At 55.3% G+C, this 24,037-nt stretch overlaps 1 protein-coding gene across 1 annotated transcript in view; it reads right to left on the reverse strand.

The window, feature by feature from the left end:
- The window catches only part of LOC144720707 (zinc finger MIZ domain-containing protein 1-like), a 149,843-nt gene that overhangs the window by 46,414 nt on the left and 79,392 nt on the right, over nucleotides 1-24,037 (reverse strand). Inside the window, 2 exon segments of the mRNA XM_078597683.1 lie at nucleotides 13,593-13,698; nucleotides 17,346-17,459. Of these exon segments, the coding sequence (XP_078453809.1) occupies nucleotides 13,593-13,698; nucleotides 17,346-17,459 (220 nt within the window).

The raw sequence follows: 24,037 nt of genomic DNA on the forward strand, positions 1-24,037 counted from the left end.
GGTGTTGGCAACCCTTAATAGGTGCTCGCTAACGGCACTTGCCCCAACAGTATGTTAAGGCTATATGGGGGAGCTGTGTCTTTGTATGCACGTGTCCACGTGTCTGATTGTTGTATGCCCGCGTGTGTCCGTGTCGTCCAAGTGACCACGTGTGCAGTTGTATCCACGTGTGTCCACGTGTGCAGTTATGTCCACGTGTGCATATCCACGTGTGTATATCCACGTGTGTGTGTGTCCACGTGTCGCAGTGCTAGTGATTGCAACACATTCGCTATCATTCATCGTCATTTTTTACCATCAATTATCAATCATAGCGTCATCAGCATCATCATCAGCAGCAGCGACCATCACCAGAACTATCGCCGTCATAATTGCCACGACTGGTAATATCACAAGGACAATATACACAATATACAGTCTACACAGTATACACAATATACACAGTACACACAGTCTACATAGTACACACAGTACACACAATATACAGTCTACACACTATACACAACACACAGTAAACACAGTATACACAATACACGCAGTACACACAATACACACAGTATACACAATACACACAATACACACAGTACACACAATACACACAGTATACACAATACACACAGTATACACAGTACACACAATACACACAGTACACACACTACACACAGTACACACAATACACACAGTACACACAATACACACAATACACACAGTACACACAATACACACAGTACACACAATACACACAGTACACACAATACACACAGTATACACAATACACACAGTACACACAATACACACAGTACACACAATACACACAGTACACACAATACACACAGTATACACAGTACACACAATACACACAGTATACACAGTACACACAGTCTACACACTACACACAGTATACACAGTACACACAATACACACAGTATACACAGTACACACAATACACACAGTACACACAATACACACAGTACACACAATACACACAGTACACACAATACACACAGTACACACAATACACACAGTATACACAATACACACAGTATACACAGTACACACAATACACACAGTACACACAATACACACAGTATACACAATACACACAGTACACACAATACACACAGTATACACAGTACACACAATACACACAGTATACACAGTACACACAGTCTACACACTACACACAGTATACACAGTACACACAATACACACAATACACACAGTCTACACTACACACAGTATACACACTACACACAATACACACAGTATACACAGTACACACACTATACACAGTCTACACACTACACACAGTATACACAGTACACACAATACACACAATACACACAGTCTACACACTACACACAGTATACACAATACACACAATACACACAGTATACACAGTACACACACTATACACACAGTACACACACTACACACAGTACACACACTACACACAGTATACACAATACACACAATACACACAGTATACACAGTACACACACTATACACAGTCGACACACTACACACAGTATACACAGTACACACAATACACACAGTACACACACTATACACAGTACACACACTATACACACTATACACAGTACACATAATACACACAGTACACACACTATACACAGTACACACACTATACACACAATACACACAGTACACACACTATAAACACTACACACTATACACAATACACACAGTATACATAATACACACAGTACACACACTATACAGTCTACACACTACACAGTATACACAGTACACACACTATACACACAGTACACACACTATACACACAGTACACACACTACACACAGTACACACACTACACACAGTACACACACTACACACACTACACACAGTACACACACTATACACAGTACACACACTACACACAGTACACACAATACACACAGTACACACACTATACACAGTACACACACTATACACAGTACACACACTACACACACTACACACAGTACACACACTACACACAGTACACACAATACACACAGTACACACACTATACACAGTACACACACTACACACACTACACACAGTACACACAATACACACAGTACACACACTATACACAGTACACACACTACACACACTACACACACTACACACACTACACACAGTACACACACTACACACAGTACACACACTACACACACTACACACAGTACACACACTACACACAGTACACACACTACACACAGTACACACACAGTACACACACTATACACACAGTACACACACTATACACACAGTACACACACTATACACACACTACACACAGTACACACACTATACACACTACACACACTATACACACAGTACACACACTATACACACAGTACACACACTATACACACAGTACACACACTACACACACTACACACAGTACACACACTACACACTACACACAGTACACACACTACACACTACACACACTACACACAGTACACACACTACACACAGTACACACACTACACACACTACACACAGTACACACACTACACACACTACACACAGTACACACACTACACACAGTACACACACTATACACAGTACACACAGTACACACACTATACACACAGTACACACACTACACACAGTACACACTATACACAGTACACACAGTACACACACTATACACAGTACACACAGTACACACACTATACACACAGTACACACAGTACACACTATACACAGTACACACAGTACACACACTATACACAGTACACACACTACACACACTATACACACACTATACACAGTACACACACTACACAGTACACACACTACACACAGTACACACACTATACACACACTACACACAGTACACACACTATACACAGTACACACACTACACACAGTACACACAGTACACACACTATACACACTATACACACAGTACACACACTACACACAGTACACACACTACACACAGTACACACACTATACACACACTACACACAGTACACACACTACACACACTACACACAGTACACACACTATACACACTATACACACAGTACACACACTACACACAGTACACACACTACACACAGTACACACACTATACACACACTATACACAGTACACACACTACACACAGTACACACTATACACAGTACACACAGTACACACACTATACACAGTACACACAATACACACAGTACACACACAGTACACACACTACACACTATACACACACTACACACACTACACACTATACACACACAGTACACACAGTACACACACAGTACACACAGTACACACACTATACACCTGCAAACAAGATACATCCCGTGCACGAGAATCACACGCGTGGCTTCCTTACCTTGCCAGCACGCACCTACACGTGTGCACAAAGACAAAGATCCCCCGTGTAGCCTTAAGCGACTGTTGGGGGCAAGTGCCGTTAGCGAGCAGCACCTATGAAGGGTGGCCAACACCACACCCTAGTGGCGATGTTGTTTACACACCGCACCAGGTAGTCATTCGAGGCTGAGTCGACCTAGGGGAGGCCCAGGACCGGTCACTGTGGTGTTGGCCGTGAGTGAGAATCGAACCCAGGTCGCCAGCGCGCTAACCGATATCCCACCGCTCCCCACGTGTGTGTGTGTGTATACACGTGTGTGTGTGTGTATATACACGTGTGTGTGTGTATACACGTGTGTGTGTACCTACCACCCCCCTTACACACCTCCCCGTGATGCCTGTAACAGGCTGTAGGGGCAAGTGCTGTTAGCGATGGTCAACACACCCCACATTGTCCGCCCACACACAGACACACACGAACAAAGACCTACGTACAGACGTACACACACTACCTTGACACACACACACACACCTACTGTACGAAGTGCACACATACAGTCACACGTTGTGTGTGTGCCCACGCAAAGTCTGGCAGTGGTGGATGCTGGTGGTGGTTTTATCTCCAAAACCAAACTCACTCACTCCACTGCACACCACCCGCCTCAGTGTTTACCGCAGCGGAGTCTGCCGACACACACTGTCCCACTCCCCTCCCCTCCATCCCCCTCCTCACCCTCCGCCCTACCTCCCCCTGCTCACCCACTCCCCTCCCCCCTCCTCACCCACTCCCCTCCCCCCTCCTCACCCACTCCCCTCCCCCCTCCTCACCCACTCCCCTCCCCCCTCCTCACCCACTCCCCTCCCCCCTCCTCACCCACTCCCCTCCCTCCCCCCCACCTCCCCGCACCTCCACTCCCCTCCCCCTCCTCACCCACTCCCCTCCCCCCTCCTCACCCACTCCCCTCCCCCTCCTCACCCACTCCCCTCCCCCTCCTCACCCTAACTCCCCCCCACCTCCCCGCACCTCCACTCCCCTCCCTCCCCCTCCTCACCCCCTCCTTGGCTCCCTCCCTGCCCCCTTCCTCCAACCGCAAATCCCTTCACCCAGTCAGTGCTGTCAGTGCTGCCGCTGCTGCTGACCTGTGCTGCCCTCGGCCACGATGCCTTGAGGCGCTCTCTCTCTCTCTCCAGCCCCCCGCTGCCCCCCCCCTGCCCCCCCCTGCCCCCCTCCCTTCCCCTGTTGGTAAACTCCGCTGCCCTCCCCCCCATCGCTGCCCCCCCCCCCGCTCCCCCCCACAGTGGCCGCTCTCTCCTCTCGTCCCACCTCCCTCTCGTGACCCTTGACCTGTATCGCCGCTCAGCCCTCCCGTGTGCCCGGAGTGCGCAGTGACAAGTTCCGTGCATTTGGTCTCTCGCTCACAACACAACCACAAGGCTCGCACAGACGGGCACGCTCATGAACACTTTACCACGAAGATCACCACCACCCCTCTCCCCTGTAAAGCCTTCTAACAAGACTGTTGGGGGGGGGGGGGCAAGTGTTGTTTACGTGCAAGCACCCGAGTGGGCTGATGTGGCCAACAAGGCAAACTCAATATTCGCCACTGCTATTGACCGTGAGCGATAATCGAACTATGATGGCCGGTTCCGTAGCAGGCACACACAGAGCAGTCCCACTCACTGTACAGGGAAACAAAGACAAAGATCCCCCGTATAGCCTTAACAGACTGCTGGGGCAAGTGCTGTCAGCGAGCACATATGAAGGCCAGGCATGGCCCACGAGGGGGTGGGTGGCCAGCACCACGCCCGACCGCCTTTGTCTCCCCAGTGGCGATGTTTTTTACACACCGCATCAGGTACTCATTTGAGGCTGAGTGGACCTATGGGAAGCCCAGAAACGAGTTCAGATAATCGTCACCGGTGTTGGCCGTGAGCGGGAATGGAACCGGGTGGCCAGGTTCGTAGCGCAGCGCGCTAACCACTACACTACCGCTCCCCACCTATGAAGGCACGCACACACACACACTACACACCACACTACACACACTACGACAAACTACACACACAACACACTACACACACTACACTACACACAAACTCAAACACACAAACACTCCACACACAACACACCACACACAAACTCAAACACACAAACACTACACACACTACACACAAACACTCCACACACAACACAAACACACAAACTCAAATACACAACACACCACACACACTACACACACAAACTCAAATAAACAACACACTACACACACTACACAACGGACCACACACACACTACACACACAACAGACCACACACTACACACAACACACACACACAACACACACCACGCACGTTCACAGTGCAACACCAAAAAGTTTCCACGCAGAGGTTCGTCTCTCTACTCCCGAGGCACGAGGGGGGGTGGTGACGGGCGGCTTCAGCTGAGACGTCATCCCGTGAGCACCGGGCGATTCGAGCCAACACTCTCGAATCGAGTTCAAGCCAGACTGGTGGCAGCTGGCATACGGCCCTAGACCCCGACTCCTTCTCTCGCTCGCTCCCTCTGTCAGCCCAGGCAACCATCAACTTGATCAACTTGATCATCATTCAACAGTCGACGTTCCATGCTCAACACTCAAGAAGAAAACTCTGTTGACATGTACTCAACGTTCAATGGTCAACGCTCACAACGCCGTCTTCGCTATTCAACCATTAACGTTCACGACTCTATCTATTCAACATGCAGTGCTCAACTCAAACCTCTGTACCCAACATGCAACCATCAACACCCAACACTATCGACCGTTATCGTTCAATACTCAACCAATAAATGCTCATCCATCGGCAACTCTCTTGACTCACCCCGATTCACCGCTCAACATTCCACTCTGCCCCCACCGATCTGCTCCGACTCAACTTTGAGCACCCACTCAGCCACCAAACCACCAACAGTGAGCACTCAATTTACAACAGTCGGTCAACAACACTGAATGTTGCTGCTACTGCTGCTGGTGGCACTCTGGCTGCTATATCTCTGCCTGGAGACCCGCAATACGACTGCTTGCGGCCGCCGGTGCGACAGCTGCAATTGCCGCAGCTGCCCAGGAGAGGGCGGACGAAGCAAACGCCGCGGTGGGCACGACGAGCGGTCGACGCGTGGGGTCTCCGTGCGGGACAATGGCATTGCGTGTGTGTCCCTGTGTGTGTGTGTGTCACTGTGTGTGTGTGTCATTGTGTGTCTGTGTGTGTGTCATTGTGTGTCTGTGTGTGTGTCACTGTGTGTGTGTCAGTCTGTGTGTGTGTCACTCTGTGTGTCACTCTGTGTGTGTGTCTCTGTGTGTGTTACTGTGTGTGTCACTGAGTGTGTGTCTCACTGTGTATCTCACTGTGTGTGTCACTGTGTGTGTCACTCTGTTTCACTGTGTGTGTCACTCTCTGTGTGTGTCACTCTGTCTGTGTGTGTGTCACTGTGTGTGTCACTGAGTGTGTGTCACTGTGTATCTCACTGTGTGTGTCACTGTGTGTGTCACTCTGTGTGTGTCACTCTCTGTGTGTGTCACTCTCTGTGTGTGTCACTCTGTGTGTGTGTGGGGGACTTGCGGGGAGCGGTGGTGTAGCAGCGGTTAGCGCACCGTGCTAAGAACCCGGCGACCCGAGTTCGATTCCCGCTCACGGCCAACACCGGTAACGATTATCTGTACCGGTCCTGGGCCTCCCCTAGGTCGACTCAGCCTCAAATCAGTACCCGGTGCGGTGTGTAAACATCGTCATTGGAGAGGCAAAGGTGGGTGAGCGGGCGTGGTTCTGGCCAACCCACCACTTGTGTGTAGGTGCTCGCTAACAGCACTTGACCCCAACAGTCTGTTAAGGCTAGAAGGAGACCTTGATCATCGTCTCGGTGTTCATGTGCGAATGTCTGCGTAGTCTACGTGTGTGTATGTGTGTGCATGTGTGCGTGCGTGTTCACACGTGCGTATCACCATGGATGCACGTGCACACGTGCGCGTGCGTGCGCACGAGGGAGACGACGAGAGTGGGAGAGCGAATTCGGTGGGAGAGTGAATGGAGTGGGAGTGTGAATGGGGGGAGGATTAGGAGCTGCCTAGGGGAGGAGGGAGGGAGGGAGGAGGTAGGGGGTGGAGCTGGGATGAAGAGAGAGGGGTCGTGGTGGTTAGAGAGGCGATGGCGATGGTGGTGGTGGAGTGGTGAGAGAGACGATGGTGGAGTAGTTAGAGGGGCGATGGTGGTGGTGGAGTGGTGAGAGAGGCGATGGTGGAGTGGTTAGAGGGGCGATGGTGGTGGTGGAGTGGTTGGAGGGGCGATGGTGGTGGTGGAGTGTTTAGAGGGGCGATGGTGGTGGAGTGGTTAGAGGGGCGATGGTGGTGGTGGAGTGGTTAGAGGCGATGGTGGTGGTGGAGAGGGGAGGGAGAGGGGAGGAAAAAGAGAAGGGGTGAGAGCAATGGGAGAGGCTAGAGAAGACCGAGGGGAATGGGCGATTGGAGAGTGGAGAGAGAGGCGAGGTTCGGTGAGAGAGTGAGGAATGAGAATACGGAGAGAGCAGAGCGAGCGAGCGTGGAGGAGGGGGGGGGAGCGAGAGAGAGCGAGAGAGGGAGCAGGGAGAATCTGGAGGGGAGTTCCAGGAGGAGACGGCGGGTGCTATAATTCACTGTCCTCGCGAGGCGGGGGCGCCTCTCACTCAGACAGATCACTGCGCCACGTCCCGGCAGCTTCACCGCCACCCGCCAGAGGGACTCCAACTGGTGCTGGGCCAGCTCCGCCGCCTCCTCCTCCGAGTCGGAGTCGTCCCTCCGCGTCGCTCATCATCTCCCTCCGAGCAATTCGTGCGCGTTGTGCGCGCGTGTTCATTAGTGCACAGAGAGTGGCACCTCCACACCAACTTACTCCCCCCCACCCCGTCTCCCCCCCCACCCCGTCTCCCTCCCACCCCCCCCGTCTCCCTCCAACCCCCCCGTCTCCCTCCCCCCCGTCCCCTTCCCACCCCCCGTCTCCCTCCCTCCCCCCCATCTCCCTCCCCCGTCTCCCTCCTGTCTCCCCCCCCGTCTCCCTCCTGTCTCCCCCCCCGTCTCCCTCCTGTCTCCCTCCTGTCTCCCCCCCCGTCTCCCTCCTCGTCTCCCCCCCCGTCTCCCTCCCACCCCCCCGTCTCCCTCCCCCCCGTCTCCCCCCCCCCCCGCCTCCCTCCCCCACTCCCGCTGCTGACACTGCGTGTGCGCCCCACGGCCAAACAGCAGCGCGATGTTCTCGCAGGAGCCACTTACCCCCGGCGTGCGTGGGGAGGCTTGCGAGTGAGTTGGGTGAGTTGGAGTGAGTTGGGGGTGAGTTGGGGGTGAGTTGGGGGTGAGTGGGGTGAGTTGGGGTGAGTTGGGTGAGTTGGGTGAGTTGGGGTGTGGGGTGAGTGGGGTCAGTGGGGTGAGTTGGGGTGAGTTGGGGTGAGTGGGGTCAGTGGGGTGAGTTGGGGTGAGTTGGGGTGAGTTCGGGTGAGTTGGGGGTGAGTGGGGTGAGTTGGGGTGAGTTGGGGGTGAATGGGATGAGTTGGGGTGAGTTGGGTGAGTTGGGGGTGAGTGGGGTGAGTTGGGGTGAGTTGGGGGTGAGTGGGGTGAGTTGGGGTGAGTTCGGGTGAGTTGGGGGTGAGTGGGGTGAGTTGGGGGTGAGTTGGGGTGAGTTTGGTGTGTAGGGGGAGCGGTGGTGCAGCGATTGGCGCGCCGCGCCGACGAACCCGGCGGCCCGAGTTCGATTCCCGCTCACGGCCAACATCAGTGGCGATTATCTTGCACCGGTCATGGGCCTCCCCAAGGTCGACACGGACTCAACTGAGTAGCTGGTGCGGTGTGTTATCATCGACGACGAGGGGGACAAAGGCGGCCGGGTGTGGGGCTGGCTACCCACCCCGTCGTGTGCAGTTCAGACCTTCATAGGTGCTGGCGAACTGCACTCGCCCCAACAGCCTGTGTAAGCTACCCGGGGGATCTTTGTCTTGTCATTGTACATGCAGCAAGAATACACGTGTGTGTGTGTGCATACACGCGTGTGTGTGCATACACGTGTGTGTGTGTGCATACACGTGTGTGTGTGCATACACGTGTGTGTGTGTGTGAATACACGCGTGTGTGTGCATACACGTGTGTGTGTGTTATGCTATGCGTACGCATTGCACACATGAGCACCCACCACCAGCACACACACGGAGAGGGGTGGTGTGTGCGCGTGTGTGCAATGTTGGTTGGGGGAGATGCTGTTCTGTGCTCTGCCCCCTCCATACCCGCTCAGTACCACCCCCACCCTGCACCCCCCACCCTGCACCCCCCATCTCCCTCCCTCCCCTCCCGCCTACTCCGCTACCTCCCCCCATCCCAGCCTCATCTCTGCTCCCTCACACTCCTCACTCGCCCTCTCTTCCCCCTCCCTCCTTCACATTCCATCCTCGACTCGCGTCACAGCGGAGCAGTAACGGAGGAGAGGGTTAATTGGGTAATGGACACCGCACGCGCGCACGAGCACGCGCACGCGCGCACGGGGGAGCACGCGCGCACGAGCACGCGCGCACGGGGGCGCACACGCGCACGCGCGCACGGGGGAGCACGCGCACCGCTCGCGCGCACACCGGCTTCGATTGGCAATACGGCGGTCGCGAAGTGGGTAATCAATGCTGGGCGCTCTTGAATGATCGACAACGCCATCGTCGCTATCATCATCATCATCATCGTGATCATTCATCATCATCACCATCGTCGTCGTGATCATCCGCCGAATATTTGGCGGGTCACTGGTAGACCAAACTCGATTAATCGGCAAGGGAGAAAGGAAGCCCCGCTTTGATGAATCGTCAACAGCATCCCGGTCAGCCCTAATTACCGACACGGTCACGGCAGTGCTCTCATTGGGCAGCCTCAAATCATCCAGATCGTCGTCGTCACCGTCGTCATAACTCGTGCCAATTATGACGCCATCCGCGATCCATTTATATTACGGGTCATATTATCCCAAATCGAATATTTGACATTTTTACATAAATTGTCATTCTGATCAGTGCGTGTTCACTAAAAAAAAAAGACACGTTCAATAGGGAATTGGCCACAGCAGCAGGACGCTCTTGAATGGGAGTCTAGAGACTCGGGAGGCAAGTGGCCACTCATTATCGTTAATTGCACTGCGCCAGATACAGGGGTTTCTCCGCATCGCCAGCGTTTCCCAGATCTCCCTTGCAAATGAGACGACGGATCTCTGACGCGCGTCCGAACACACGGACGTGCAGAGGGATGAGCGCATTCCCATCCCACGCAAAACATAACTCGTCACACGTACACGCAGACACCACACGCAGCAGCCTGCCTGCGCTCACCCCGCCCACCACATCCCCACCAGCCTCTCATCCATCTCGACTCTACCACTCACTCTCTCGGTCGAGGCGAGAGGGGGTTGCATATTGCTCTTCCCCCCCCCACACACCCTCCCCCACCCTCCCCCACCCTCCCCCTACTCCTTCTCCACCACCAGCAGCAGCAGCAGTAGCTGCAGCATCGTTCCACCCCCAGGGTCTCCAGCGTGGACCCGGCCAAGGCAGCGGTGATTATTTTTCCCGACATTTCCAGATAAACCAGAAATGAGGCCATCAAACACGCGGACAGGAGGCTGAGCAGGCGATGCGCGGGGTGGATGCAGCTCGTTCGCTCGCTCGCTCACAACGCGGATCGCACGCGAACCCCACCAACCCCACTCATGTCCACCAACCCCACTCATCCCGTCACTATCCACCAATGCCACCCAACGCGAGAGAGCGGCACCTACCCGCCCTGCCTACCGCCTACCTACCACGCCGACCGTCACACCAGCACACACCAGTGCCTTGTCACCCACCCACGTGGCACGCAACGACCGTGTTTACTCTCTACCATCACACCCATCCACCTACACAACTGCCCACCTGGACATTCACCCACCCATGAAACGTTCACCCACCCATCAACGCACCAATGCAGCGAGCCACCAACACCCACCCCATCTATTACCAACTCACCAACACAACCATCAAACCACACAACCACAACCTACCCACCCACACAACGACGCGTCACGTACACCCATCTACCAATTCACCCACCCAACCACACCCAGGTACCCCCCCTTCTCTCACCAATCCACCCATCTACTCACCCACCCACGCATCCACCCACCCACCCATCCACCCACGCATCCACCCACGCATCCACCCACCCACCCACGCATCCACCCACCCACCCACGCATCCACCCACGCATCCACCCACCCACCCACGCATCCACCCACCCACCCACCCACGCATCCACCCACCCACCCACCCACGCATCCACCCACCCATCCACCCACCCACCCACCCACCCGCTCACCCACCCATGGCTGCCTGCCCCGCACATCTGTCACACTAACGGTGGCGCGATTCTCCCTCGACATCCACTCCTCTATCTCGCTCTCCACTCACTCTCCCTCGCACTCTGCTGCCCGAGCAGGTAAATTACTCTCTCTGCCCCCCCCCCCGTCTCCATCTCTCTCTGTATCTCTCTGCGCTTGCTCTCCTGTGTCTCTGTGTGTATCTCTCTCCCGTGTCTCCCCATCACTCTGCGTGTGAGTCCGTCACTTTCTCTCGGTGTCTCCATCACTCTGTCGCTCCCTGCCTCTGTCCATGCCGTTTAAACGTGTTTTTCGTGCGTGTCTCTCTCCGCCTCCGTGTCTGCGTGTCTGACGCTTGCACGCTTCACACATGCGCGCGTGTGTGTGCGTGTGTGTGCGTGTGTGTGCGTGTGTGTGCGTGCGTGCGTGTGTACGTGTGTGTGCGTGTGCGTGCATGTGTGTGTGTGCGTGTGTGTGTGTATGCGTGTGTGCGTGCGTGTGCGTGTGTGTGTGCGTGCGTGTGTGCGTGTGTGTGCGTGTGTGTGTGTGCGTGTGTGTGCGTGTGTACGTGAGGGGGGGGGCGTGATGTGGCCCAGCGGCAGCGCGTTCACCGCGTGCTCCAGAGGAGGTGTCTGGTTCGAATCCGGCCGGCCACCCTGGTTATCACGACTACTGCGGGGGTAGTAACTATGAAAACAATACAGTGGACTTTAAATGTCCCGTGACGTCACTCGGGCCAAATAAACAGAATGGCACTGAAAATGACTCAACTATTTGTGTTTTACCAGGTAAGGGCCCACTGAGCTCTGTGAAACTCTTTCTCAGAAGGGACCTGGCCATCAGAAATGATCGCTCAACGACGTTGGCTCATCGCGTGGAAATGCATTGCAGTCAAATACTCTCAACGCGCGTTTCTAAACATGGGGGGGTAAAAACTGGAGGACCCGGAGAAAAATCCATGCAACCACAGGGAGAGAGACATGTACACTCAAAATAGACACGTTTCAGTGGTCAGGATCCAACCCACGACCTCCTGTATACCAGGTGAGATAGTTAACATCTCACAACCGTGGCGCCCAATTGGGATTGCGCACAGCAAACACAGCAGCGCCTTCCTTCGTGATAGCCATGAGATGTGAAAACAGCGCAAATACCAAAAGTACATTTTTATTTTGTGTACACCTGCGGGTGTAAGCTGGACACCTGTGCATCTGTGTAAGTGCGTCTCTGTGTGTGCACGTCTGCATGCATGTGTTCGTGTCGGGCGAGAGAGGAGATGGGCTGACGTGGTACAGGAGGATGTAAAATTGATTCGACTTGCCAACAACTGCTGCCAGCGGTGTCAAGATCGGCCTCTGTGGAGGAGGCTCGTGAAGGCCGCTACTGGGCAGTTGGAGGAAGTCGCCCTCCAACAACAGCGGAGGGCAGAGAAGTGATGCTCACAACAACGAGCAAAGCACCGGGTGGATAAAACGCCGCAAGATGGCACAGTGTTGAGCACAGCTGGTGCATCTGCCAGTCATCTCAGTCAGTCAACCCATGGCACCTGGGTCTGTGCCCATGATCCCACAAGCGAGCCTTCGACACTTCACGTGGCCTCAAAGTGGACCTAACCTAGCACAGGTGCCGTGGTGACGTTACTGTCACTTAGTGGCGAATCGAGGTTGTTTTCTTCTATGTGCGTGTGTACATCTGCGTGCGTGTCTAGCAGCGATGTGTAAAACATCACCACTTGGGAGACAAAGGCGGCCGGGCAGAGTCGGCCCTTCACGGTTTCTGCTCGCTAACAGCACTTGCCCCAAAAGTCTGTTAAGGCGATACGGGGGGGGGGGGGAGATTTGTGTCTGTGCGTGTGTGCTCTCGCGTCTCACCTGCGGATTTGGGGGTGAACTTGTCGCGGTGAGCGGCACACACGGCAAGGAGCCGGTAGCCAAGGTCCAGGTCAAAGCCCTGCTGAGCGGCCACACGGCTCACAACCTACGCAGCAACAACAGCCAGAGACAGCCATCAACAACAGCCAGAGACAGCCATCAACAACAGCCAGAGACAGCCATCAACAACAGCCAGAGACAGCCATCAACAACAGCCAGAGACAGCCATCAACGACGGTGCAGACGACGCCACCACCACCGCAACCGCAGTCAACAACGACCACGGCCTACACACGTTGGACAGTCACCCCAAACAACATCACAGCCACCACCGGCAACGTTGACAAAACTTCCGTTTACACCACAACCACTGATACCATCACCACCACTGATACCACAACCACCATCAACCAACAATATTTACACAACCACCAACAATGACACCACTTCCACCAAACCACCACAAACACCAATTTTTATAAAAGTCAAAGTGATATCTTGGTCCAATGAGCATTGAGGCACTGATGCTGTTATCTTGTTTAGAGTGCTGTGGGGGTGGGTGGGGGGGTGAGATTATCCAAAAGGTCACTGCTGTTGACCTCCCCACAGAGTGGTACTTATTTTATCGACACCACAGCAATGATGGGCTGGGGTCAACCAGGAACTCAATTTACAACGTTTCCATCACCAGCCGCCAGCTCTACAGCTTGGCCACAGAGCCATCAATTAAACAACCACCAACACCACCAATTACACGATGACCACCACCAAAACCACCAATTACACAATGACCACCAACAACAGCACCACCATCATCACCGCCGAGTACATCATGAGCAGCAATTACACCACCAACAATAATGACACTGTCAATTTTAGCACCGCCACCGCCACCGCCACCGCCATCCAAAAAATAGAAAAGTCAGCACCACCACCGATTAATCCACAAACAGTAACACGATCGCTTACTCGCAATAACGATCACACACAGCCAATGTCACCATCACTCACAACAGCGACCTCCACGACTACCAACCCCGCCACCAGTTCAGACCACACCATCACAAAATGTACTCAAATGCGAGCCGAGTTAACCTAATAGAATCCCAGAGCGGGTAGATGTATGAACCACGCACACGAAAAAATGCCAGACGTACACACACATTCAGCCATCCACACACAGCACCACGCCCACATACATACATACAAAGATCCCCCTTATGACGGTGTTGACACACCGCACCAGGTACTCATTTGAGGCACAGTCGACCCAGGGGAGGCCCACGACCGGTCATAGATAATCGTCACTGATATTGGCCGCGAGTGGGAATTGAACTGAGCGCGCTAACTGTTGCGCCACCGCTCGCCACAACAAAGGTTGCCCCGTGGTTATAGCCTCAACGGACTTTTTGGGGCAATTTGCTCGTGAGACTCATTCTCACTCGCACAAAGACAAAGATCCCCCGTGTAGCCTGAACAGACTGTTGGGACAAGTGCCGTTAGTGAGCAGCTATGAAGGCCGGCACGGCACACAAAGGGGTGGGTGGTCAGCACCACGCCTGGCCGCATTTGTCTCCCCAGTGGCGATGTTTACACATCGCACCAGGTATTTATTTGAGGCTGAATCGACCTAGGGGAGACCCAAGACCGGTTCAGATCATCTTCACTGCTGTTAGCCGCGAACGGGAATCGAACTCGGGCCGCCAGGTTCGTAGCGCAGCGCGCTAACCACTACACTACCACTCCCCCTTACATACGTGCACATCATCTCTCATCCACACACATACACACAGGCACCCACACATCTACATAAGAAATACACACACATGCATCCCAACACAAATACAAACACAGCCACACACAGCCATTAAGTCACCCAGACACATACATACAAACACACAGATATAAACACAAACACACGCATGCACACACACACACTCCCATACACAATACAAAGACCCCGCATAGCCTTCACAGACTTTTGGGGCAAGTGCTGTTAGGGAGCACTTGTGAAGGCCGGCACGGCACACGTGGTGCCCAGCACCACGCCTACACGTACAGGCACACACAGACCCACACAGACACATGCACACACAAATATAAACACAAACACACACAAAGACTCACACACAAAAAAAACACACGTCCACGCACGTACACACACACACACGTGCGTGGCTCCTCTGGGAGGCCACCGTCTCCCTGCTCCTAATCACATCCAGAGTTGAGCCAGCAGCAGCAGCACCACCGCTGCACTCAGAATTTAAAACACGTGTCCATGTTTGAGGTTCACATCGCAGCCCCTACCCCCTCCTTCCCCCGGCAGGTCGAGTTACGCCAACGCCACCACCAGCACCACCACCAGCACCACCACCAGCGCCAACGCCACCACCAACACCACCAGCGCCACCACCAGCGCCACCATAGCCAACACCACCAGCATCGCCACCACAACTATCATCACCAGTACCACCACAACCATCACTTCCACCACTACGACCATCAACAGAACCACCACGACCATCGCTATCACCACCAGCGCCACCACTAGCGCAACCACCACCAGCGCAACCACCACCAGCGCAACCAAAACCAGTACCACCACCACAACTAGCAATGACAAAGACAAATATCCCCCGTCTAACCTTAGAATTTTGGGGAAAGTGCTGCTAGGGAGAACTTGTGAAGGCCGGCATGCTACACGAGGGGGCGTGTGGTCAGGCACCACGCCCGGCCACCTTTGTCTCCCCCAGTTACGATGTTTACACACTACACCAGGTACTCATTTAAGCCTGAGTCGACCTAAGGGAGGCCCAGGACCGGCTCGGATATTCGTCACCGACGTTGGCGATAAGCGGGAATCGAACTCGGATCACCGAGTTCGTGGAGCAGTGCTGTAGCCACTGCACCACCACTCCCCACACTCACACAGATGCATACACATCCACACGTGCAATGTGTGCATTTGTCTGTGTTCAAGTCTGTGTCTGTGCAAGTAAGTGGGTGTGGGTCTTTTGTTGTGTGTGCGTGCAAGTCCGTGCATGTGGGTGTATGTGTGCGTCTGTGGAAAAGATGTCTGCACGTGCACGTCTCTGCACGCGCACGTGTCTGCGTGTCTTAGAGCGAGTGAGTATGCGTGCCTCTGTGAGCGAGTGTGCGCGAACAGTAGTGTGCATGCGTGCATCTGTGTGTATGTGTGTGCCTGTGCGAGTGGGACTGTGCTTGCTCGTGCAAGCTGGCGTGTGTGTGTGTCTGTGCAAAGTGTGTGCATCTGTGACTGTGCCTGCATGAGCTGGTATGTGCGTGCAAGCGCTTGCGTGCCCGTGCGAGCGGTGTGTCTGCGTGCATGCCCGTGCGAGTGGTGAGAGTGTGAGAGTGTGAGCGGTGTGTCTGTGTGCGTACTCGTGTGAGCGGTGTGAGTGTGAGAGTGTGAGCGGTGTGTCTGTGTGCGTACTCGTGTGTGCGTACTCGTGTGAGCGTGAGAGTGTGAGCAGTGTGTCTGTGCATGCACGTGCGAGTGGTGTGAGTGCGAGTGGTGTGAATGTGAGTGGTGTGTCTGTGTGCATACTTGTGAGAGCGGTGTGAGTGTGAGAGTGTGAGCGGTGTGTCTGTGTGCGTACTCGTGTGAGCGGTGTGAGCGTGAGAGTGCGAGCGGTGTGTCTGTGTGCGTACTCGTGTGAGCGGTGCGAGTGTGAGAGTGTGGGCGGTGTGTCTGTGTGCGTGCCCGTGCGAGCTGTGAGTGTGTGCGCGCACCGTGAGGCAGGCGATGAGGCTCTGTTCGAAGGGGCGCTGGAAGGCGCGGGGATCCCCACACCAGTCGAGCAGCTCCCGCGCGGCCGTCTGGAAACTCCCGGGACTCTGCAGGTGCTGCTCACAGGCAAAGACAGAGACAAGGGCCCCCCGTGCAGCCGTTAACAGACTGCTGGAGCGAGTGCCGTTTAACGAGCGCCTACGATGGGGCGGGTGGCCGGCATCTTGCCCGGGCCGCCTTTGTCTCTCCAGTGCCCATGTTCTTGCATCAACCCAGAGACGGCCTAGGACCGGGTCAGTTATCTGTCATCGATGTTGGGTGCGTAGGGGACATTGCGCTAACCACGGCTGCACAACTGCTTACGGACACACGCGCACACACGGACACGCACGCGCACACGAGACACAAAGACACAGACACACAGAGACCTATCTCAACATTGCTCCAACACACATACACACAGTGCTCTTCACTCACTCAAACAACTCCGAAACCCCCCTCTCTTGCTCCCTTCGCTGCTCTGCAGAGAAGAGAGCCGACTCCCTCGTAGTCGTGACCGAGTGTCAATGGGGGTACTTCTCGTCGACCTGGTCCCAATCCAGATGTGTAAAATTCCAGATTCCTCTCAATCGCCGCTGTCAAACACCTCGGCGCTCGCTCTCCCGCTCGCCTCCTGCGGTTGCAAATCGTCGTCGTCGTCGTCGTCATCGTCGTCTTATCTCTCAAGGCCACGCGAAGTCGTCGTCTTGCCTCCAGCTGCGTCGTCTAAAGCGGCGGCGGTGGCGGCGCTAACGATGACAGCGATGAGGTTTTCTCTCGTTGTAATCTCGCGTCTTGATCTCGTCAGAGATTCATGCCACCCTGGCATGTCGCTCACGGATGACGGTAAACGTCGCCTCCGTTTCCCCAGATGAACGGGAAACGGTCGGCAGCAGACGCGTGAATGGTTCACCCACGTGGCGGCAACTCCATGAGCTGGCACGTCAAGATTCATGGTCACCAATCAATTAAAGATGTTTCAAATCTCCCTATCGCCTCTCGTTCCTGTCGTGTCTCGTTCCTATCGCGTCTCGTTCCTATAATTTCCCGTTCGTACAGCCTTGTTCGCGCCATAAGCACTCCGTATAACGTTTGCGTACGATTTGTACGAATCGCAAAATAATCAATTCTCACGAGCACCGTTCGCGGCGCATGTCGCGGGCCGAGACCTCCAGTCAACGGCTCGGCGCGTCTCCGCACGTGACGGTTCACCCGCTCGCGAACCCATGAATCAAGTCCGTGAGCTCTCGAGCAAACAGCGAAACGGCCGGGGCGATTCAACTCAAGTGATCGGTGCTCACTCACTCATTCACTCACTCTCACACTCGCGTGCACACACGCACACACACACACTCTGTACATGACCGCATTGTAAACAGGGACGAGGTGTTGACTTAGCGGCTTAGGCAGGAGGAGGAGGGGCGACAGTGGCCGTGACTCTGGAGTTATTGTGTTGTCAAGAAAAGCCCGAAGACACTCGCCAACAACTCTCCCCCTCCTCATCATCACCACAGGAGCATGTAGGTATGTTGAACTTGTTTGGCACCGTACGTAGTCAACCATGCTAATCGGAGGTGCATGCTGGTCATCCAGTGATCTAGAGGCAAGGGTTGGCAGATCATATGCAGATTTCTTACATTTTCAGCCGCAGGACCCTCCTGCAAAGGAGGCTTGAGACGCGGTGAAGCTTTCCTGGATAAACGAACCAAATTGTCCTCATTTATTGACCTCTGCAGCTCAACGCCACGTGGATTTGACCCTTTGGGGTTCCACGAGAGAGAGGAAGTGTCTTCTACAAAACTGTCACCGTTTAATGCCTCGTAGGCGGGGACAATTTTACCCATCATCCCTCTGGAGGAGTTTCCACAACGAGCAGCACCACTGTGGGCCGCCTACATCAGTTGTCCTGTCGTGTCCGACCTGGCCCTGTCATGGCAATGTGTCATTTCCCCCAACGGACCGGCTCGGGCCTGTCAATCGAACGAATCTGAGGCGAGCGCCACCGCCCCAGATCCAATCCCCCCCCCCCCCACCTTGTTCGTTATTTGTTTGAGTAACCGCAGTGTTTTCTTCTCTTAAGTTTTGTTCAAATTGGATCCGTCTCCCCGGCTGTGTGCGAGCTGGTTCGCTCCGTCCGGTGGCGCGCGGCTCGTGGCAACCCGCTGGGCACTGTTTGTTGTTCGTCTCCGCCGGTGGCGGTGTCTCTATAATCGGCGTCTCTCTCTCCGTCCTCCTTGAAATTGGCGGCGGCAGCAGCAGCAGCAGCAGCGTCTCTCCACTCGCAGCAGCAGCAGCGGGCGATTCGCCGGTGAGAGGGGGCGGAATGTAAATCACCGCTGAGTTGCGCCGCCGCTATGCGAACAAGGAGGGCGCCGGCGGTGGCAGTAGGCGCCGCCACGGTGGCTAGGAGATGTTATCTCCCTCGCCTGGTATGCAGGAGGTCGTGGGTTCGATCCCGACCCTGACGCCCGCTGTGTATTTCGAGTTTGCCGTCTCTCTCTCTCTCTCCCTCCCCCTGTGGTCGCGTGGGTTTTCCTCCGGACCATCGGCTGTTTTTCCTCCACATTTAGAATCGACGTCAAGCACGCGTCTAGAGTATTTGGCTGCTGCAATACATTTCCACGTGATAAGCCACTTCGTTGGGCCATCATTTGTGGCCAGTTCGCTTCTGAAAAATAACTATATTTTATCTCAGTGAACCTCATCTGGTAAGAGAAAAAAAATGTTTGATAGTTTAGTTTAGGATGGCTGTCAACATGGCTGATGGTCTAGCTAGACCGCTGTGAAACTATCCAGGCTGGCTTGGCTGTCTGGCTGTGTGTGTGTTTGCGCGAGCGAGCGCGTGTGTGCTAGCGTGCGTGCGTGCGAGGTTAGCTGGCTATCTGTTAAACAGCCTATTCTGCCTTGTCTGGCTTGCTGCCTTATGAGCATAGCTGGGATGGTTCATCAGGACAGATGTCTGCGAATAGAGTGGGATATTGGGATAGCTCCCTGTCTGCGGGAATACCTAAGTTGGCTGTTGAGATAGCTACGCACATAGTCATTGGTTGTAAGGGTAACTTCATGTGAAGGTAGCCATATGTGTAGATGTGTCTATAAAGATACTATCGGTGTGGATAGCTGGCAGTCAGGAAAGATGTATGTGAAGAGAGCTATCGGTGTAGGTAGCAGCAGGCTGTCTGTGTGGGGAGCTGTCTGTGTGGGTAGCTAGCTGAATGTTGGGATGGGTAGCTGTCTGAATATCTGACCCTGTGGGTAGCTGTCCGTTTGTGGGGAAAGATGGCTGAGTGGGTAACTTGCTGGCTTGTGGGATGGGTGGCTGTCTGTCTGCGGGGATGGCTGTCTGTCTGCGGGGATGGCTGTCTGTCTGCGGGGATGGCTGTCTGTCTGCGGGGATGGCTGTCTGTCTGCGGGGATGGCTGTCTGTCTGCGGGGATGGCTGTCTGTCTGCGGGGGTGGCTGTCTGTCTGCGGGGGTGGCTGTCTGTCTGCGGGGATGGCTGTCTGTCTGCGGGGATGGCTGTCTGTCTGCGGGGATGGCTGTCTGTCTGCGGGGATGGCTGTCTGTCTGCGGGGATGGCTGTCTGTCTGCGGGGATGGCTGTCTGTCTGCGGGGATGGCTGTCTGTCTGCGGGGATGGCTGTCTGTCTGCGGGGATGGCTGTCTGTCTGCGGGGATGGCTGTCTGTCTGCGGGGATGGCTGTCTGTCTGCGGGGATGGCTGTCTGTCTGCGGGGATGGCTGTCTGTCTGCGGGGATGGCTGTCTGTCTGCGGGGATGGCTGTCTGTCTGCGGGGATGGCTGTCTGTCTGCGGGGATGGCTGTCTGTCTGCGGGGATGGCTGTCTGTCTGCGGGGATGGCTGTCTGTCTGCGGGGATGGCTGTCTGTCTGCGGGGATGGCTGTCTGTCTGCGGGGATGGCTGTCTGTCTGCGGGGATGGCTGTCTGTCTGCGGGGATGGCTGTCTGTCTGCGGGGATGGCTGTCTGTCTGCGGGGATGGCTGTCTGTCTGCGGGGATGGCTGTCTGTCTGCGGGGATGGCTGTCTGTCTGCGGGGATGGCTGTCTGTCTGCGGGGATGGCTGTCTGTCTGCGGGGATGGCTGTCTGTCTGCGGGGATGGCTGTCTGTCTGCGGGGATGGCTGTCTGTCTGCGGGGATGGCTGTCTGTCTGCGGGGATGGCTGTCTGTCTGCGGGGATGGCTGTCTGTCTGCGGGGATGGCTGTCTGTCTGCGGGGATGGCTGTCTGTCTGCGGGGATGGCTGTCTGTCTGCGGGGATGGCTGTCTGTCTGCGGGGATGGCTGTCTGTCTGCGGGGATGGCTGTCTGTCTGCGGGGATGGCTGTCTGTCTGCGGGGATGGCTGTCTGTCTGCGGGGATGGCTGTCTGTCTGCGGGGATGGCTGTCTGTCTGCGGGGATGGCTGTCTGTCTGCGGAGATGGCTGTCTGTCTGCGGGGATGGCTGTCTGTCTGCGGGGATGGCTGTCTGTCTGCGGGGATGGCTGTCTGTCTGCGGGGATGGCTGTCTGTCTGCGGGGATGGCTGTCTGTCTGCGGGGATGGCTGTCTGTCTGCGGGGATGGCTGTCTGTCTGCGGGGATGGCTGTCTGTCTGCGGGGATGGCTGTCTGTCTGCGGGGATGGCTGTCTGTCTGCGGGGATGGCTGTCTGTCTGCGGGGATGGCTGTCTGTCTGCGGGGATGGCTGTCTGTCTGCGGGGATGGCTGTCTGTCTGCGGGGATGGCTGTCTGTCTGCGGGGATGGCTGTCTGTCTGCGGGGATGGCTGTCTGTCTGCGGGGATGGCTGTCTGTCTGCGGGGATGGCTGTCTGTCTGCGGGGATGGCTGTCTGTCTGCGGGGATGGCTGTCTGTCTGCGGGGATGGCTGTCTGTCTGCGGGGATGGCTGTCTGTCTGCGGGGATGGCTGTCTGTCTGCGGGGATGGCTGTCTGTCTGCGGGGATGGCTGTCTGTCTGCGGGGATGGCTGTCTGTCTGCGGGGATGGCTGTCTGTCTGCGGGGATGGCTGTCTGTCTGCGGGGATGGCTGTCTGTCTGCGGGGATGGCTGTCTGTCTGCGGGGATGGCTGTCTGTCTGCGGGGATGGCTGTCTGTCTGCGGGGATGGCTGTCTGTCTGCGGGGATGGCTGTCTGTCTGCGGGGATGGCTGTCTGTCTGCGGGGATGGCTGTCTGTCTGCGGGGATGGCTGTCTGTCTGCGGGGATGGCTGTCTGTCTGCGGGGATGGCTGTCTGTCTGCGGGGATGGCTGTCTGTCTGCGGGGATGGCTGTCTGTCTGCGGGGATGGCTGTCTGTCTGCGGGGATGGCTGTCTGTCTGCGGGGATGGCTGTCTGTCTGCGGGGATGGCTGTCTGTCTGCGGGGATGGCTGTCTGTCTGCGGGGATAGCTGTCTGTCTGCGGGGATGGCTGTCTGTCTGCGGGGATGGCTGTCTGTCTGCGGGGATGGCTGTCTGTCTGCGGGGATGGCTGTCTGTCTGCGGGGATGGCTGTCTGTCTGCGGGGATGGCTGTCTGTCTGTGGGGATGGCTGTCTGTCTGCGGGGATGGCTGTCTGTCTGCGGGGATGGCTGTCTGTCTGCGGGGATGGCTGTCTGTCTGTGTGGGTAGCTGTCTGTCTGTGTGGGTGGCTGGCTGTCTGTGTGGCTGGAGAGAGAGAGAGCTTGGCTGGAATCTGCCTGTTTGTCTGGAATTGTGAGGAGGAAGGTGGAGGGAGGGAGTCAGCCCCCAAGTGTCAGGTTACACATTGTGCATTCCAGTCTCATCCAACTCCCCAGCCCTCCACACACACATCGACACACACACATCGACACACACACATCCACACACACACATCCACACACACACATCCAACTCCCCAGCCCTCCACACACACACATCGACACACACACATCCAAACAGACACATCCACACACACACATCCAACTCCCCAGCCCTCCACACACACACATACACACACACACATCCACACAAACGCACAGACATACATACACGCGTACACACACACACTTACACGCAAGCACACGTTTGCACCGGCAGAGTCCATAGAGTAATACAAACAAAGACAAAGGTTCCCCTTATAGCCCTTACCAGATTCTTGTGGCAAGTGCTGTTAGCGAGCACCTATTAAGGCTGGCAAGGCACACGAGGTGGGTGGGTGGGTGTGTATTAAGTTTGTGTTTTCATGCATTTGCGTTACAAGTGCATTTGTGCGCGAGCACGTGCCTGTGGACGCTGTGTGCGTGTTGATTGGCCGGGTAGCTCAGCGGTAGAGCAAGCGGCTCACAGGCGGAAAGGAGTTCAAGTCCCGGTCGGGGTGTTGCGTCGGCCCATCATCCTTCCAGGGTCAATAAAACGAGTACCACTTTTGTGGGCAAGTCAACGGCGGTTCGTCTACGGATTGACCCCCCCCCCCCGCCGCCCCCCCCTCCATAGGAATGTGGAATTTCCATCACTGGCTCAGACTTTAAGCAAGAGATGAGCACCAATGCATAAATGCTCATTTCAGCAGGAAATCACTTTGGCTTTGTGTGTGCATATGCTTGTGTACACGTGCTTGCGTACACGTGTGTACGTGTGTACGTGCTTGTGTACACGTGTGTAAGTGTGGGCATTTATGTGCGTGCACGTGACAATAATTGTACAG

The sequence above is a fragment of the Lampetra planeri genome, chromosome 9, assembly GCF_965212315.1.
Source record: "Lampetra planeri chromosome 9, kcLamPlan1.2.h2, whole genome shotgun sequence".
NCBI lineage: Eukaryota > Metazoa > Chordata > Hyperoartia > Petromyzontiformes > Petromyzontidae > Lampetra > Lampetra planeri.